Genomic DNA, 18,656 nt, shown 5'->3' on the forward strand with positions numbered 1-18,656 from the left:
TGTGTATAGATGTAATTTAGAAAATTATATAATAAGATTATGTGAAGCAGAGCAAAAGAAAATAAATAAAAGCAAATCTTTGCGGGAATGTCCCGAGTAGGATAATTGCATAGATTTTATTGACGTTTCTGAAATTTTTACACTCAATTTTTTGTTGTTGATATGTTGCACATATACATATATACATGTATGTTTACACACGGATATAAATATTTTTGCAGTTGCAAAAAAATCTGCACGTACATTCATACTTTTCATCATGGCCGCTTACATCTCTATGTAAGTACAGAAATTTATTATATGTACATTTGTATGTATGTATTTAATAAATATTGACAGACACTCATACATACATATGTATGTATATAAATATGGTATGGTTTGCATGTTTGAATTTTAACAAAATTACATAACCTCCTGCACGCACTATTCCATCTTCTTCTTCTTTTCTGGTGTCTCTCCATCATCACGATCATCATCGTCATCATCACTGTCATCTTCGTCAGAGCTGGAGTCTTCTTTTTGTGCAATCTTACGTTTCTCCGCCTTTTTCTTTGCATTCTTCTCCAAATATGCTTTCACTTTATCTGGCTGTGGACTGTAAGCCCAGTGTATAAGTTCCAGATGGATCTCTGTCGGTGCACCAGTCTCGGCATCAAATAATTTCGCTTCCTCAGCCTTTAGTTTTTCCAAAATTTTTGTAATATTTCGATTGCGTATAATATCCCATGACGTAGAGTCATCCGCTTCTGGATACATTGTGCGTAAATGCTTATAGTTGCCTTTGGCCTTGGCCCCACCATAGGCTTTAACAAATTCAGCTGCCAGCTCATCGTTCGCCTCGGGCAATTGTTCGATAATGGAGTATGCGAGGTAGGCACGATTATTTTTGATTAAATTTTCTGTTTCAAACTTCTCCAAGAATTGCTCTAGTATCTTGACACCCTCCTGAATTGATTTTATTTTATCTTCATTCTTCGTGCCGGAGAGTACACGCTTCGAACTACCAATCAAGCCTTTGATGGCCAATTTTTGGTAGTCTGGATCACGATCTTTGAGAATCCTGAAAAAGAAAAAAATTATAATATTTATATGCTTGTCAAACTGTTATAACGATTTTATTTATATTTATCTGTAATAATTTACATATTCATAAGATAAATAGTATTTATGGACATACAGTTGTCCACAAAATAATAGCAGTGCGGGCATGAAAAATGTGTAAGAATGCATAACTTTTTTGTACCATATGCAAGTGACGTAGCACAAAATATCCACCAAAGTTAATCTCAATATAAAAAGTTACTGGGTCATCAACCAGGGTCAAATCATCAAATCAAATTTCGATCAAATTATTCGCAAGAAGTCCACGAAAAGTACCGCGACTGACAAAGAAACAGATGAAAGCCCGTATAAAGTTTGCGGTGCATGTGTCCTGGCTCCAGAAAGTATGTTCAGCGCCCACACAGCACGGAATATAATCCCCATTAGGTGATTAAATGAATGATTCCAATTTGACTTCCAGATTTATGGAAGGTAGTAGAAGAGATATGGAAAGGGATCCCATTAACATCTTGTCAGGATCGCATAGACTCTATGCAACGAAGATGTGATACAGTGCCGAAAACCGAGGATGTTCAACGAAATAATCGAGTTTTTTCGTTTTATAATGCTTTCGAAGAATTTTATGCTAACTGTTAGAAATAATCTTGTATTATGAAAATTACTTATATTTTCTTTGGAACTAATTTGTTTGTATACAACGAAATGGACGACTACATGAAAAAGCGAGTGGAAATTAGGTGGACTAATCTTACCACATGCAAAACAGCAAAAGTCATGTGTAGAACAAAGTATAAAAAACTGACTCAGTTCGTGTTTACGCTCTCAGGAAATGACTGCAGAGCTATTATAGGTATGCTGACTAATATATTTGCCGCACATGCTCCCAAAATAGGAATTGCTAACACGGACAAATGTAAGAAATGCAGAGAGGAAACTTTAGAACACCTTCTGTGCATTTGTCCTGCATTATTAAAAACGCGTTTAAAATACTTGGGAGCCCCACAGTTTGAGCGTATGGAGAACGTCTCAAAAGCGGTTCTCCCAGCTCTGCTGAGATTCCCCAAAAGCGTTGACATCCTGCATGATGTGTCTACTTTCAGTATTTACAGAGGTCGGTCTCCATCTGGTATCGCTAGGGACCAAAAGGTCTATGCGTGGCTTAATGCCAACCAGGCTAACCTAACCTAATTTGATTTACTTAAATTGAAATTTTAAAAATAACCGTTCTTCCATTGAAAATTTAGCAATCCATTCTTTCCGGCACTCCTATGTATACACACATACATGAATTTGTAATCCCTTATGAAGAAATCTTGTGGAAGATATTTTCATACGATTAAAATTATTACGAAACGATTATTCTGCATATAAGGAGCGCAAAAATTGTTATTATTATATGAATGTCGGTTATTTCTGTAAATAAAAAAATTTTTAGCGATGGAAATCTTTGTTTTGTCCTTTACGCTCTCCATGTTTGTATATAGTGCAGCTGTCTACAAGTGTCAAATATGATGCCATTTACAAAAATTAAAACTCTTCTGATAGGGTGAGTAATTTTGTGCCACCTTATACAAGTAGGTGATTCTTCTTATTTTACCAATGCATGGCCATAGTTCCCCCAAAGCTTCGCTTCGATTTTATTTACTAATAAACCAAATTCTTAATCGGACATACAGGGTGGGCCATATAGCGTTTGCTTTTTGAACCACCTATTTTTTTGAGAATGGTAACACAAATGACATGTCAAATGTGTTCATAATTTACTTAAAGGTTTGACATTTACGAAATGGGACGCTATACGCTTGAACAAAATTGGGAAATATTGAAAACCTATTTCCAAAGTGGTGAGTCTTCTTCTTCTTCCGCGGTTACAGTGAATGGCGAGCGTTACCGTGTCATGCTCAACGAGTTTTGGTTTCCAAAAATTTAAGAGGATGACATGGACGACATTTGGTTTCAGCAGGACGGTGCAACTTGTCACGCTGCCAAAGTTACACTCGAACTTTTGGCTACCGTTTTTGAATTCCGATATCAATTGGCCGCCTCGGAGCTGTGATTTAAGCTCGTTGGACTATTTTTTGTGGGGAGCCGTTAAGGACAAATGCTATGCGAACCATCCAGAGACGATTGATGCTTTAAAACACGAAATCGAAGTTGCCATTCATGAACTTGGAGCCCAAACAATCGAAAATGTGCTTAAAAATTGGGTTGATCGAATTGCCTACTGTAAAGCCAGTCGTGGCAGTCATTTGAACGATATTATTTTTCATTCATAAATGGCAATGTTCAATCTTCAAAATAAAAAAAAAAGTTTGAAAAAATATTGATTAGTTTTTTTTTATAGCCGATTCAAAAAGCAAATTTTACATGGCCCACCCTATATTTTGCCGAGCCCGAACAAGACTTTGCTGAACTTTGTATTCCAAATCGGCGTTTAGGCATTGAAAGAAACGTGGTTTAGGGCGCTTATGACATATCGTGACGATTGCTAAATATTTATATGGCATGACATCATGCATTTTAGCCGCACACGGCCTTCGTTATAAAGCGAAAAAGATTTAGAAAACACACAAAACAATAATAAACAAATTAAAAAATCAAGAAATAAAAAATTAACCGTTAAAAGTAACGAGAATCTACATATGTATGTATGTTCAAACGCATGCTTGTGCATGTGCTTAGGCAAATTTGCTTTCGCATATGAGTGTATGTGGATGTGTGCACTGTATTAAATGGTGACTGTGAGAACAAATGGTACAGTCGGTCTCTGCTTTTGGTCAAGTAATGCTGAGGTGAAATACACACATACATATGTATGTATATATTTATGTACATACATATGTATGTATATATTTATGTACATACATATGTATGCTATGACAAATAAGCAAATGTGTCAGATAACATAATTTAAAACTATTATGACCAGTAAAAAAATTTGGCAAAATGGTCGCAGTGACAATCGCAGTCCACTTGTTTGTAGGGCTTCTTCTACAAAATATGATATTAGAACGAAAACATTGGAAAATGAAATATCTATTCCGCTTGAAAGAGATGCTAGCCCATGACTATATCGTTAAAATGATCTAATTTAAAACTAATATATGAGTGATGCATACAAACATACATATAAGTATATCATTAACGATGAGACATCCACTTCAATTTTAATATTTACGCTGCTACATACATATGTGTGTGCATATGTAGATATGTATCTACATACATACATGTTAATGTGAATTTATACACGGCATAGTGTAAGCATATTTTTTTAAATATCCAACAGCATAATCGTAACTTTATCTTTAAGATTATCATATGTATAAAATGGAGCAAAATTAATCACCCATAAAGAAGCACACCACAAAGAGGAAGAGGAGCTCGGTTAAACAGCTAACAGAAGTGTGCGCGCCAATTTTTTATTTATTTTTTGACGTGATAACGTCTTATAATTCAATTTAACAGGCTGCACGCACGAAAAAATGTGTCGTTACCTTGCTCATATGTCGTTACCTTACTCATTAGTGTTACCTTGATCATATGTCGTTACCTTGCTCATTGCCGTTACCTTGCTCATTGCATTGAATGAACTGCAAGCGAAAGCGCGGAACGAACGACAAAGCAAACAAAGCAAACGAACGGCAACGTTCGACATCTTGCTCTCTCCTACTTAAGTGAGCGTATATATGTATGTATATGCGCATATGTACATATATAAATTCACGTATTTGTATTTGCATATGCCTTCTTATTGATTATTATTAATTTGATTCACTTGAAGAATTTAAAATAAAACCAAGTTTGTTAATAATACCTGTTGTTTTAATGTTATTATTATTATTATATATGAAGGAAAAAATGTATGGTAATATTTACCATATACCTTATAAGATATGTTGTATACTAATATATGTATATAAACATGCATATACATATACAATTTCGCGCAATTTTCAAAAAGAACAAATCTATATGTAAAGATGCATACAAGTCATATGGACATATCAAATATACGAATCTATGTATTCCGTACGCAAGCAAATGTAAGCTAATGTGCTTGAACTGCAAGCGAGAGCGCGGAACGAACGACAAAGAGCACAATCGGCCCCCGCGTTCGGCAACGTTCGACATCTGGCTCTGTCCTACTTGAGTGAGCATATATATGTATGTATATGCGCATTTGTATATAAATTCACATACTTGTATTTGCATATGCCTTCTTGCTGTGTGCATGGTAATGAACCATTTCTTTGTTGAGAATAGGACGATGATAGAAAAAGTAGGAAATGAAAGGGAGTGTTTCGAGTGTAAAGTGTCTTGAAAAAGGCAAATCGATGATGGTGCCTCTTAGTGTTGTTGACTTATTAACGTCTGATGCACAATCGAAATTGAGATATCTTTCATGAATTTGATAAATGTTTCGTAATTTTTCACGTTTTTGTAAATGTAACTTGACCTATTCCATTGCAATTCCATTTACCTCCTCCTCTATATCCATACAAAATATCTATCAAACAAATAAAATTAAAATTTTGTTTTGAAAATTGCAACCATTACATCAGTATTTTCTTATGACGTTGTCACGTTAAACTATCGTCAGTAAACCGACTTTACAGACAACCTCTTTTTAATTCGTTCTCGACATGACCGTACCTGAAATTTGTCTCTTCCAAAGATTCGTTAGGAATCGAGTATATCGGTTTGCTCTATTTGGACTAATTATTTGTAGCTGTGATAAACTTTTTTTCATGAAAGTAATTTCAATGTAGGATTTGGTCAAATCAATGCCGTTTTTCGTAATGAAGGTTAAGCAATGTAATGGTTCACTTGTTACCAATTTAGCTCTGGTGTCTTAGCATACTCATTTCGCTGTATTCCCGAGCTATTTTTTTTTTTTTAGCCAGTATTTGAGCTTATTGTGGTTTTGTAAAAGCTTGTTGCTGATGGTCATTATTATTTACATACCCCGCTTTGGCTTTTAGTGCAAACTCAATTACTTCAATAATTGCGGCAGTTTCCATGGTGAAAACTGAGCAAAAGTGAGTGATATACACACATACATATGTAATTAGTTTGACCATTATATTGACTGCGGCAAAAGGCGTGGAGTGTTTGTTTTTTGACTCGTCACTAAATATACATTTCTATGTAGGGAAATTAGCCGTGGTAGTGATCAAAGTAGCAGATTGTATTGGCATACATACATATATGCACATTCTAAGAAACACTTTCGGAGAATGCTACTGTAGTGGGCCCAATTGAACGAATATACCTCAGAGAGAGGTCACGCTCCCACAGCGTGAACCCCATTACCATTGGGACGTATATGTAATTACGAGTATATTACTATTAAATTTTAGTTATTGTATATGTAATTACATTTAATACTAATTTACAAAATATATGTACGATTCTGACAGTGTCCATTCCATTGCTTTGGATTACACCACGGTTGGGATTAACGATTTCTATAGCATCTTATAGAGGTATCCGGAAATATGGATGTACGCCATTTTTTAGAATTAGAATTCGAAGTTCAGACATTTCGAATACGCAAGGTAAACTGCGAAACGCGTACATCAAAATATTCCTAAGCTCGGATCCATACTAAGTACATGTTCGGTGGCATTTTTTATGGAAGAAAACTCTTAGTATCGTATGCAAAAAAATTGTCAAAAAATCAGTGTAATAGTTAAGCGACTTTAAACTTGCATTTTATTATACGAAATTGAATGCGCTATAAAACTACAGACCCAGAAATTTTTTTCTGATTGAAAAGATGAAAATTTTGATCACAATTTTTTGAAATTTGTTAAATTTTTGTGAATTTTATACAAAGTTTGGAATTTTGATTTATAACAATTTGTTACGTAATGAGCTATATTTTTATAAAAAATTAACGAAAAAATTTAGCATGAAAAATATTCCGAATATTATAAAAAGATGAGTTGCCTTGATTATGTGAGCACGAGTGTATGTATGTATGTTTGTAAATAATTTTCTCTAAGTTGCCTCAATATGTATGTATGTATATATGTATGTATGCATTTGTTTTCACTTTTGTGTTTATAAATAAGAAAGAGAAGGAAGAGAATTCTTCAACTACTCCACAAGTTTTCTATTACGAGTAAACTTAGTTCTCCACTATCCACGCTTCATTAAGTTATTTCTGCCGATATACTCACGTGCACACATTAGTCCTAAATATGTGTGTATGAACAAATGTTCTTGTTTCTGGTGCAAATGTCGAATACAAAGCTTAAAATACTCGCTGCCTCTCGGAAACACGTACACATTATTCATACTTAGGTATGTGCGTGTATATGTAAGTATATTTGTGTTTTGGTTTAATGCAATAAGAAACCCTGCAGAGAATTTCTAACTCTAAACTAGTGAGAAACTTGCTAAATCTAGTACCGTGTAATTTTAAAATTTTAAAATTGTATATGCTTATATGTACATAAATTGAATACATACTTTGTTAGATGGTTGCGGTCGCCCATCGACAGGTAATGGCAAATCTCCGAGTTTATATCTGCCATGAAAAGGGTTCTCATAAAAAACCATCTGCCGCTTAAAACTGTAGATCCTTCATTTGTTGAAAAACATAAAGACGTCCCCGCAAATAGGAGGAGGAGTTCAGCCAAACACCCAAAAAAGGGTGTATATATAATATTACGCATTATTCTTATGCAAATGATTACAAACAGTTTTCTGACTAATCTTTATTTCCTGTGTAATGGATTAAGCGCTCACATGCCGGTCCGACTAGACAATTTTCATGATTTCACCGACATTTTCCACAACTGGTCTACCGTCGTTGGAATTACCTTTTTGCTAGTGCAATTGATACTGTATTAGGTTAATAAAAAGGACAATTTTTTTGATTGCCTTGAATTTTCAACCTTTCCTTTTAAATTTTGTTTTGGCTTTTGCCTGGCGCACTAAAGACATCTATCAGAAAGCATTCAGAACCTTTTACTTCACATAATTTTATTATAATTTATCTAGCAATCACACATTTTTGCTGCTTTCAATTTAAGTATGAATTGAAGATGTATTTAATAAATGTAAATACATACACATATGTATATGAAAAGGATTACTAAATATTTTTAGTTAAGAAAATTAATTAAAAATAACAGGTTAGACCGCAAGCCCCAATGATCTTCAACTTATACATATTTACTATATAAACGTATGATATTTAGAACAGTTGGCGGTTCTTGAGATATCATAAATAGTACGAAATGTATAAATTGCTTGTATGTAAAAACAAGATTGGATATATTTCCCTGCTGGGTTTATTCATATTTGTATTTATTGTGATGATCTCAGTAAAAGAGACAGACCAGCAGTGCCATCATCGTGTATTTGTAAATTTGTATGCATACACTTAATTGTTTAATATACTCGTACACAAACAATTTACGCGCGTAGGTATGGTACTACGTTGTTTTTGTACTACGTATGCATGGATGGTGGATGTATATATTTTCCTCATCCGTGGTACGTATGTATATATGTATGTATGAATGTATTTAGAAAGACATCATTTGACAAAAATGAACGCTTTGAACGAATTTGGGTCAATCATATGCGGGTAAGGATGAATTAATTTTCGTATGCTTCAAACCCTTGTTTTAGTTCATTCCTAACTGCTCCATGGCGTGCTTTTACACACACATGCATGTACATATCTATGCAATTCTATACTCTTATTGTAAAGGAATTGATAATAGTCTCTTAGCAAAAAAAGAGCAAAGCGCTCTCAATTACCTCAGCGTTGCTTCCGCTGCTTCTTTGTCCTTAAATCCTAAGCCAGGTACTGTTTCCACTTTGTCTTCTTTGTCGGTTTTGGAATTTTTATTAGCAGCGCCACCCCCATTCTCCTCTAGCCATTTCTCGAAAACTTCAATTGCTTCACCGATGTTTTTAACTTTTTCCTCAGCCTTCGTCACTGTGGCGAAAATGAGTGTACGAAATTAATTAATTAGATGACATTAACCGAATATTTTAAATATATTTTGCTTCTATACATACACACATAAATGTACATATGTATGTATGCAATATGGACGTAAGGACATACTTACATACATACATGTACACATACATACTTTGTGTAAAAGGTACTCACTGGTAAGGACACGCTTTGCCCGCCCGAGCAATCCCCGCACTGTCAACTTTCTGTATTGCATATCATGACTTTCGAGCAACTGTAATGTCTCCTCCGCTTTCTCTTTGTCCTTGAAGCCAAATTTCGACTCACCATTCGCTGAGTCCGACATTTTTGTGCGATATGTGTTTTAAATATTCCCACAGATATGAAGGTAGGTAAATATGTTTGTAAGTATGCTCTATATGCAAAATACTAAATGACAAATAGGTATTCTATCTTTTGCATATAAATTTTAAACTTAAAAAATTTTAGCCCGTCTATTTTCAGACCGTTCGACACAATACGCAGCACACAACTAATAACGAGCTAATGTCTAACGCATAAGTAGAACCTGAAAAGATTTGAAATTATCGAATTTTTTGTTTGTGCAAGCTTTTGTACAAATACATACATACATATGAGCGGTGGAAACGGGGTTGGTAAAGTAGCTCTTCCGAAGTGTGTACATATGTACATATGTATGTCGCGCACCTCGTCCAGTACGGGCTACAAAACAGCCCACAAGCATGCATATCTACATAAATACGAACGGACACATCGAAATATGTTTTGTTTCTTATGTACATATATATAAAATAAAAGAGAGTGAAATAATATTAGCTTCAGAAGCCGGTTCTTTCTTAAAATTGTTGTTGGGGAGGCAGCGCATGTGAATACATGTGTATTTCTATGAGTAGTCTGTAGCCATTGAGTGGACCGAAGGTAACAAAACTATTAGATAAGCATAGCAATATAGGCCATGATGTCATAGGAACGCGATATACAAACCTTGACAAAGAAACTGAAGAATCAAAACAGAAAACCAAAGAACGCTTGAAGCAAAGAAGGCGTACACAAAGAAGGTCTGGCCTTCGGCCCCATTCCCGTCTCTTACGCCCACAAATTTCACCTAACTAATTTCACCACGCAACAAACCAATTGGTTACAATTTGATTCCTTTATTGTCATATTTGAAACAGTTATGTAGTTATTCGCGTGGTGAAGTAAGATAGAATTTTGGTAAGCGACGGGAATGCGCCATGATGAGTTGACTTGAGTGACTTGACATTCGACAGACTAATCCGCGAACAAAAGTTCTCTTTTATCAATTTATTAAATAAATAATTTTGGCAATCCCTATAACATTATTTTTCACTATACTATAACATTATTGCTCACTTGCTGAGCAGGCGACATCGAGAGACCTCCGTCGCTATTCTGAGAGTAGTATTTTAGCAAGTATGTAGCTTCATCCAATGCGCGCCATTAATTTATCACTGACCGACCGTTATTTCACTTGCTATCACATTGCACGTTGTAGCCATCGTTGTTAGGCAACGATGAATATAGAGCTGGTTCGAGGCACGTAATAAAAGCGGCAGTATTGCAGGACTTATCAACGTTTGCAACCCTGTTGCTAATGCTAAGCTGGAACTTTTCGGATGTTTGGCACTTATTTTGCATAGATAAGTGAAGGTAAATAAGTAAATAAAAAATAATGAAGTCTTCTGTAAACATTTTCTTTGATATCTAATTTCGATCATCATCATCATTGTTGGATGGGCAACCCTGGTTGGGTATTCGCCTGCTGTAGCATATGCCTCCAATTGTCTCGGGTTCGTGCCTTCGGGCATAGAGTCCCGAAATCCCAATAAACCTGCGTCTTCTTCTACACTGTCAATCCATCTGAGCGGCGGGGGGCCCCTTCTTCTCTGTCTGTGGCATTTACCAAAGAATATTTGCTGAGGTGGGTAATCCGTATTAAACCGCATTATGTGACCTGCCCATCATCATGATTGTGGTTATCACAGATGAGTGCGCATATAGTTTTTCGAGTTCATGATCGTATCAATATTCCATGCCGGCTCATGTAACAGGTTATCTTACTCCAAAATCCGCTACAGTTAAACTAAAGAAACACGTTCGCGGACACTCAAAATTTCAGAGAGCCGCAAAAATAGGCAGGCAATTATTTTTGAGACTAGTTGTAATATCCAAAATCTGATTATACATACATATATTATAAGAGTAGTCAGAACATAATATTTTAACTGTTATATGAAAATACTTAATGAATCAAGGTGTCATTACTTTGAAATGTATATTAATTACAACAACTTAAGGTTACATGAAATTAAATAAACAAAACTTTGCTTTAAAATTTGAATGCTGTAACATTCACGTCATTTTGCATCACTATAAAAATGAATGCTATAGCATTCACGTCCGCGAACGTGTTAATACTTGAGATGACTATTCGTCTCATTCGTTCAGGTATAGGTTTGGAATCAATGTGAGTCCTAATCAGAAGTGTTTGGAACAACCCAGCTGCATTTAGTTGCTCCAACGACAAAAGATGTAATGCATCTTACTAAACAGGGCTAGTTTCCTGAGGGAGCAGCCCTTGTTTAGGAAAAACTCGAGTAACTCCGGTACGTAGAAACGACTGCTTGCGTCAAGGTGTTTCTGGCACGTATAAGAAACGGGTCAACTTAAATGATGGCGACGGTCTGAATCACAGTGACTGCGGCCCAGAATTCCTATTTTTTTGTTTTTTATTGTTTAAAATAACAAGTGATTGAACATTCGGGCGTTTAGCATCCAATGTCTTTAAAACCACATCATTACAGAAAAGTGAGGAATGGCACCCTTTCTTTCTGCATGGCACATTTATTAAATTGAGAAACATAAAAGTATTACCAAAATAAAGATCTATAAAACCATATACACACGTACTTGTAGAATAATCGTATATTGTTATTTATTAGCGTCATATCGAAATACATTCATACAAACAATACATCAAAATTGAATTAATGAAAATTGAAGGTCAGCTTTACACTATACCGCCTATATACGTACATATTTATATATATGTACATGTGCTCCAATATATATATATGGATTATATATGTATATACGCGATAAACAAAAAACAATTTTAATATTATTGGTCCATATATATTTTACCTTATTCCTCATGTATCAAATAGCGTTTGGTAAATATGAAAAATTGTCAAAGTTCAATTTAGTATTCGAAAAAGAATACAATAATTCCATTTGCTGTCTACACTTCGTAGTATTTTTAAGCTACAAACTACATACATATAGAACGTATGCACATTTTACTGGTTAGTGTTCAGTTTAATTTCCATCCTCAAGAAGCAGCGCAAAGTAAGCAAAAAAAAAATGAGTAACGCAAACCAAAGGACAGGCATCGAAATACAATGCCGAAAATAAGCGAATATAAGTTTGCACATTTAGAGATACTTAATATGAGCTGCGATAAATTTGAAGTGCATCATTCATCATAAAATTGCGTAAATGACAAAGGGCTGACACTACATCTTCAGCATTACTCTCAGCAAATTTGCCCAACCAATTAGTTGGTAAACCGGACTTGACGGCAACATTTGCTGGTGTAACCGTCTTCAGTGAATTTTTCCAGTTAGGCTTTTGCTGAGACTTTGAATTATTTTGTAAACTCTCAATATACTTAATATATGCTTCAGAATGCAGTACACGCTGAGGCCTTGGTGGTACTGTAACAAACATTGGCTCCGGTGGTGGTCCCAGTACTTGCATAGGGTATTGGGATACAGCACCATTCTCTGCATTACTAACGCTGCCACCTCGAGGCGACATAGTTGATTGAGCCCCTTGCGATTGTACATTTTGCTGCATAATTTGTGCATTTTTTTGGTTCTTCCGTGGCACAAAGTTTTTACTGCGTTCACTTGGGGGAATAACTTTTCCGCCCTTGCTTAAATGCACCTCCCGTACATGCTTGATGAGGCGCAACAGCGATGGAAACGCTTGCATATTCTTTTTAATGCGAATGCAGCCACGCCACAAGCATGTGAACTCGGTGTCGGCACCTTGCCAAACGGTACGTTGAATATGACCTGTGCCATCTTGAATACAATGTTCCATACAATCAACGGCGTCTTCGAATTGATAATCACAATTGTCCCATAGACACTCAAATGTGTGACCATTCTGTTGGTCATTGGGACCCGGACTACCACTAGCGGTACCACCAGCGCAATTCAAGCTTTCATCTATTTCTCGGCGTGCGGCTGACTCCTCATTTAGTCGTGAAGCGCGATCTTCCCAACTCTGTTTGACACTAGCCGGCAAATTCTTCCATTCGGTGCCCACCATACGTGATATATCGCCAAATGAAGCATCTGGATTGCTCTGACTGATACCTATAATAGAGGAAAAATTTTAAATTTCAACTCAGTTTAATTGTGCTAATTGACATTCGGTACACTCACCTTTGCGCACTTCGCTCGAATAAAGGATATAACCCGTAAGACTCTTTTTAGTGCTTTTGTTCTTTACTTTCGATGACATTGGTGTAGAAGACACCGAAGGTGCTGGAGATGATATTGCAGCTACATCCGAATTTACAGAAGGCGGATTTCCGTCCAATGAATCTTCGAGCATACCCAAATTCTCACTAGCTTCAGAGTTTCTAACTTCCTTGCTTGGTTTAATAGGGGTTTTAAAATGAAATATTTCATCCTGTGTCACTTCAGCACTGTGCTGAAATTTACGCAAACCGCCTGGCGTGTTTAATTTCCGCAATGATTTTCTCAATTCATCGTAAACAGACTCGCAGATATAAACATCGCTCTCTGGGATCTCTGTCGGGCGACTATTTATATATTCAGCATATTCCAATACAGCACAACGTCCAACAATAGCTATTAGTGGACTAATGTCCTCAACGGTTGACAGCAGTAGTTCCTGCCGATAAAACTGTTTGTTCAATGGAGACACTATTTCATTGGGTGTCAAAAGCCAAGGTCCTTTGAAATAAGATTTGTTTGCATTCTCCCATATTTGATGTATCTGCGCAATTGACTGTTTTCCACTTTGCGTAGCTACGTAAACAAAGTCACCGATTTTAACAGCACCACTACAAATAGTATTAAATTGCTGGTAGTAAACACTGTTCGACTCTCCATTTAAGGGTGGTGCATCGCATACCACATTGGGCTTCTCCTTTTCCACCAGTGCCTCCTGCAACTTAAGCTCTTCCAACTCACCCTTGTGCTTTTCAATGCGTTCTTTAAAAACCGACATTACTCTTTTCAGCTCTACTGGCTGATCTCGGGCTATAAAGCGAACAGGATCATTTTCGCGAACAAAGGGCCAAATTTTAAATTTCTTAAAGCATCGCGCTCGCATATGATATCTCGATTCGCACACAAATACGTCTTTCTCAGCGAAACCTTCTGGCTTCATTTTGATATAATCTTTTATATGCATTATATAGCATTTACCAAGTACCTTATCCATTGGAATCGTCTGAGAAACACTGCTCTTGAATACTTCCATTTCGAGAAATTTTCGAGTTGTCACATGGTACGTTTCATGTGGACGTAAGAAAACTGCTCCGTGCATCCATTTCACATTATCTGAAGTGGTCCAAAGACGCTCAATATATGCAATACTAGGTATTTTGTTTTCCGGTAGTTGAAAGTATACAAAGTCTCCAGGCGAAAATACCTTTTGGTTAATAGTCATACTTTCGCCTTGCATTGCCGCGGTATCCAATTCGTCCTTGTCCTCCTGATCTTGATCTTCCTGTGCAAGCTTCTGTTGACGCATCACCTCTACCTCGGCATGTAAATTTCCAACTGTGTACATTAGTGCTGGTGAACTGAAAGTATCTTTGCACAACTCATCACGTTTTTTAATGAAAAACATCTGTAGTTCAATAGAATCCTGGAACACGTCGGAATCAGTTCGCGATAAACGTCTAGCCCGTTCGAGGCATGAAAAAATATCTTCTTGGAAAACATCTAAACGCTTGTAGACAAGCTTGTCCAAACGCCGTTTGATTAAATCTAATGAGATTCCTCGTATTTTATTCACTTTGCCGTTTGTATCGGTTATTTCATCATACTCAGGAACTTCAGCTAAGGAGTCGGAATAACATCTTCCAGCTTCATCCTGATGGTTATAGAGCTGGGTAAATAAGCCAAGAAACAATTCCTGTACAGCTAAAGCAACATCTGGAGTGGATGATTGCTCACTGCGCAAACTTTGTTTCAATTGTAAAGTCAATTGCTGTAGTACCAGTGCATCCTTGTATATCTGTGAATCCGGTTCATTGTATTTGCAAGCATTTTCAAGCATCAACAAGAAATCAGCTCCCAATTCATCGACTGTCTCGTAGCTTCCTTGTTTTAATTTTTGCGCTATACGCTCCATATCAATTGGTTCCTTTATAATGTCATAGTAATCTGGGTACTCACTTTTCGAGGGAAGTTTGGTAAATATTAATGACAGCTGTCGTTTTCCTTTTGGTTCTTGGTATTCCCTTATTGTCTCGTAAAATTGCCATAGTTTATCAACCACTGCTGTCTTTTTACGGCCACTAGGTTTCGCCAATTTCTGTAACGGTTTCTTTATATCCGCCAAACCAGGAAATTCTTTTAACTTTTCATTCAATGCCCTTTCTAAATTATTAGCATCTTCATATATGTTGGATCCTTCTTCATTATATTGTCTACAATTAGAAAACATAAGTCGATAGTCCGCCACGACATCTTCTACTGTAGCATATTTATCGCAACGTATATTATGATCAATCGTATTCATGTCAATCGGATTTTGAATAATGTCATAGTAGTCGGGATAAATTTTTCTTGGAGGTTTCTCCATGAACAACTCAATTGGCCTTCGATTACTTATTGTAAAGTCAACCAAGTACTTTTGTATACTTAAAATTTTCTTTTTTATTGCAGCGTTTATTGGAATCCGACTAGACTTCGGTGAATTACTATTAGGTGTATTTGGAGCGCTTGTGCTGTTAGAATTAATACGTGGGCGCCCTTTTTTCTTTTCACGTGGTGCATTGTTACTTATCAAAGTATCTTCCCCATCCCCGTCAACATCGCCATCGTCTTCCATATCGCTGGTTTCCGGTTCCAAAGATTCTTCGACTAATTTTGTATTCATAATTTTTAACATTTTTACAGCATCCTTATGAGTGCGATGTGTTGGAGGAAATGCTTTTTTTGCATTATCTAGCATAAGACACAGGTCAGCCGTAAGATCGCTTATATTTGCATAATCTCCTTTTTTAAGTTTAGTATGTATTTGACACATGGAAATTGGGCGCTTAATAAGTTCAAAATACTCGGGATGAAAACGACGAACTGGCAATTTCCACAGTGAGGTACCCAGGGGAGGTCCCGTTGCGCCTGGGTGCTCGGAAGAACCGGGAGCAGTATATAAATGATCAAAAAGTGTCCACATGGGGCCTTCCCCTTTTTTACTCGTTTCTTCATCGTCAGAGCTGTCAACATCTTCTTTCATGGCTAAAAAAAAACAAGTATACTAAGTATTTACATAAAAATCTTTAAATACACATTCTAAACTCACCAGAAATTACAGCACTTGAAAGAGTTTTTATGCGTCTTGAGGGCTTTACTTTACCATTCTCAATATCTACTCGTCGCTGTGTAAACAGTCGTTTAAGAGTTTTAGCATCTTTATATATTTGTGATCCAGGCTCATTGAATTGACAAGCATTTTTCGTCATTTGTAGGAGGTCTCTCTCCATTTCCACTAGGCTAGAATATGCATTCATCTGAATTTTAGTCGCAATTAATCTTAAATCTATGGGATGCTCAATAACGTCGTAGTAATCTGGATACATCTTCTTAGAAGGTAGTAATAGGAACATACGATGAAGGGGTCGATCGTTCATGGTTGGGTCTACTGCTGTCATTACAGCGGCAAAAAGTTCTTCATATGGATTTAAATCATCGTCGGGGCGTGTAGATTCATTATCCACGTCGGCTCCACCATTGTTACCAGTTGACCCAGTCAAACGTCTTGGATTTCGAGAAAGACGTTTTGCCTTAGGCTCTTCCTCAACAATACCATTCGACTCTAATAATCTATGCTTATTAACAAGTATATGTTGCCAAAGCGCTTGAGCGTCCTGATGTTCAACAGTATCTGGCTTGTAAAACGCTTTAGCATTTTTTACCAACAGCTCGAAATCTTGCATCAATTCATCTACATCATCATATGAATCCGTTTTTAATTTTTGTTGAATTTTCAATAAATCTATAGGGTTTGCAACAACATCATAATACGAAGGCTCCTGACGCCGTTTTGGTGCACGTATAAAAGTATCGCATAGTGGCGCGCCATCTTCTTTTTTAATGCTTCGTATTGAATCGTACAGCTGCTGACACAATTCAGACGGGTCTGGCCGGCGTTTTTTCCGTGCTGAAGTTTGTAGTACTGGTGATTGCTCTGGAGTGGAATCATCCATTTGTAGAGGATCTTCATCCTGCTTACTTGAAATGGAACTTGCACGTCTTTTGCGACTCATCATTTTTATAAAAATTAGATAAAACACGAAAACACACCAAACAACATGAAATGAACAAGTAATTTATAAATGGCTTATGTGCTTTGCATTGTGTTGCCAGATCAAGGCGAATTTATTTTAAAGATTCGCCTTGCCATGATATATTTTGCATACCGTGTATTCGCCTTGCGAAAAAAGTGGCCTCTTTTGCTGCTAAGGAGAATTAAATCAGAAGTTGACGTTTTCCAAAAACAGTAACTTTATTTCTCGTGATTTTGATAAGACTGACGTCAGTTCCCTTTCCAATACCAAACAAACAAAAGGAGGAAAAATTAAATGTGTATGAAAATTCAGTGAATGGCTCTGTCGATCTTCTCCATAACCAGCAAACATAACCTCTTCCTTTAACCTTTCTTTCCAGCCCTTCTCTCTTTTATCTCAAGAGGCGAGATTAATGTTTTCCGTCAAAGTGGGCTTGAGCAATCATATAACCAGACAAAACAACCTACAAAGAATATTGGAATAAATAAAATAGTCTAAAGACTAGATGCTCGCGGTTCTTGATTAGTGTCCCAAAGAAAACAGGTTTTGTAGACATAATTCTAATAAAATTTTTGTTAAATATTATTAATTATGCATTCATGTTGCAGAAAAAACATGTGTGTCCATAAACTATTTATACTCTTATTACTTATTATAAAATGTAATATCGCATTTCGCATGTGTGTTGCTGCCATAATTTTTTGAAACCTCAGTAAACGTCGTTTACCTTTCCTTCCTTTTCCTTCAACTGTTTATTACTAGCAGCCAGTTGCGCATTTAAATTAGTTATTCCTTTTCCTTCTTATCGTGAATAATAATTATTCACTAAATATTCCACCAAAATAATTTCTATGAAGAAAAACTTTTCACAACAGTATTGACAGCTGATTGTCAATTTTGCAGGTAATCTGCCATATGTGATTTTGTGGATTTATTGCTAATTAATGCATATGTGAACGTACTTTTAGTGACAAAATTAAGCTGAGGTAGAATGAAATAAATGTTGCCGGATTTCGGAAAGGTGACATGGTTGGAAAA

General features: G+C 36.2%; 2 protein-coding genes across 2 annotated transcripts; both read right to left on the reverse strand.

The window, feature by feature from the left end:
- Window positions 1-78: 78 nt before the first annotated feature.
- LOC128855285 (uncharacterized protein DDB_G0283697) lies at window positions 79-9,557 on the reverse strand. Its single transcript, XM_054090040.1, has 3 exons — window positions 9,209-9,557; window positions 8,848-9,028; window positions 79-1,063 (listed from the first exon to the last, which is right to left on the reverse strand). Exons 1-3 carry the CDS (start codon window positions 9,357-9,359, stop codon window positions 427-429), a joined length of 969 nt encoding a protein of 322 aa, XP_053946015.1. The 5' UTR covers window positions 9,360-9,557; the 3' UTR covers window positions 79-426.
- A 2,408-nt stretch (window positions 9,558-11,965) lies between these two features.
- LOC128855286 (protein polybromo-1) lies at window positions 11,966-17,693 on the reverse strand. The gene is made up of 3 exons (XM_054090041.1): window positions 16,634-17,693; window positions 13,510-16,569; window positions 11,966-13,440 (listed from the first exon to the last, which is right to left on the reverse strand). The coding sequence occupies exons 1-3, from the start codon at window positions 17,598-17,600 to the stop codon at window positions 12,500-12,502; spliced, it is 4,968 nt and encodes a 1,655-aa protein (XP_053946016.1). The 5' UTR covers window positions 17,601-17,693; the 3' UTR covers window positions 11,966-12,499.
- Between the last annotated feature and the right edge of the window lie 963 nt (window positions 17,694-18,656).

The sequence above is a fragment of the Anastrepha ludens genome, chromosome 2 (assembly GCF_028408465.1).
Source record: "Anastrepha ludens isolate Willacy chromosome 2, idAnaLude1.1, whole genome shotgun sequence".
Lineage (NCBI taxonomy): Eukaryota > Metazoa > Arthropoda > Insecta > Diptera > Tephritidae > Anastrepha > Anastrepha ludens.

What these genes read in the sequence shown, in the direction of transcription:
- LOC128855285 (XM_054090040.1), bottom strand. Translation starts at nt 9,359, where the DNA reads ATGTCGGACTCAGCGAATGGTGAGTCGAAATTTGGCTTCAAGGACAAA. An exon ending in GGCAAAGCGTGTCCTTACCA is followed by an intron (nt 9,029 to 9,208) that starts GTGAGTACCTTT and finishes TTTTCGCCACAG; the next exon opens with TGACGAAGGCTGAGGAAAAA. An exon ending in GCAGCGGAAGCAACGCTGAG is followed by an intron (nt 1,064 to 8,847) that starts GTAATTGAGAGC and finishes TTTCTTTTTCAG; the next exon opens with GATTCTCAAAGATCGTGATC.
- LOC128855286 (XM_054090041.1), bottom strand. Translation starts at nt 17,600, where the DNA reads ATGATGAGTCGCAAAAGACGTGCAAGTTCCATTTCAAGTAAGCAGGAT. An exon ending in TTCAAGTGCTGTAATTTCTG is followed by an intron (nt 16,570 to 16,633) that starts GTGAGTTTAGAA and finishes GTTTTTTTTTAG; the next exon opens with CCATGAAAGAAGATGTTGAC. An exon ending in TTCGAGCGAAGTGCGCAAAG is followed by an intron (nt 13,441 to 13,509) that starts GTGAGTGTACCG and finishes CCTCTATTATAG; the next exon opens with GTATCAGTCAGAGCAATCCA.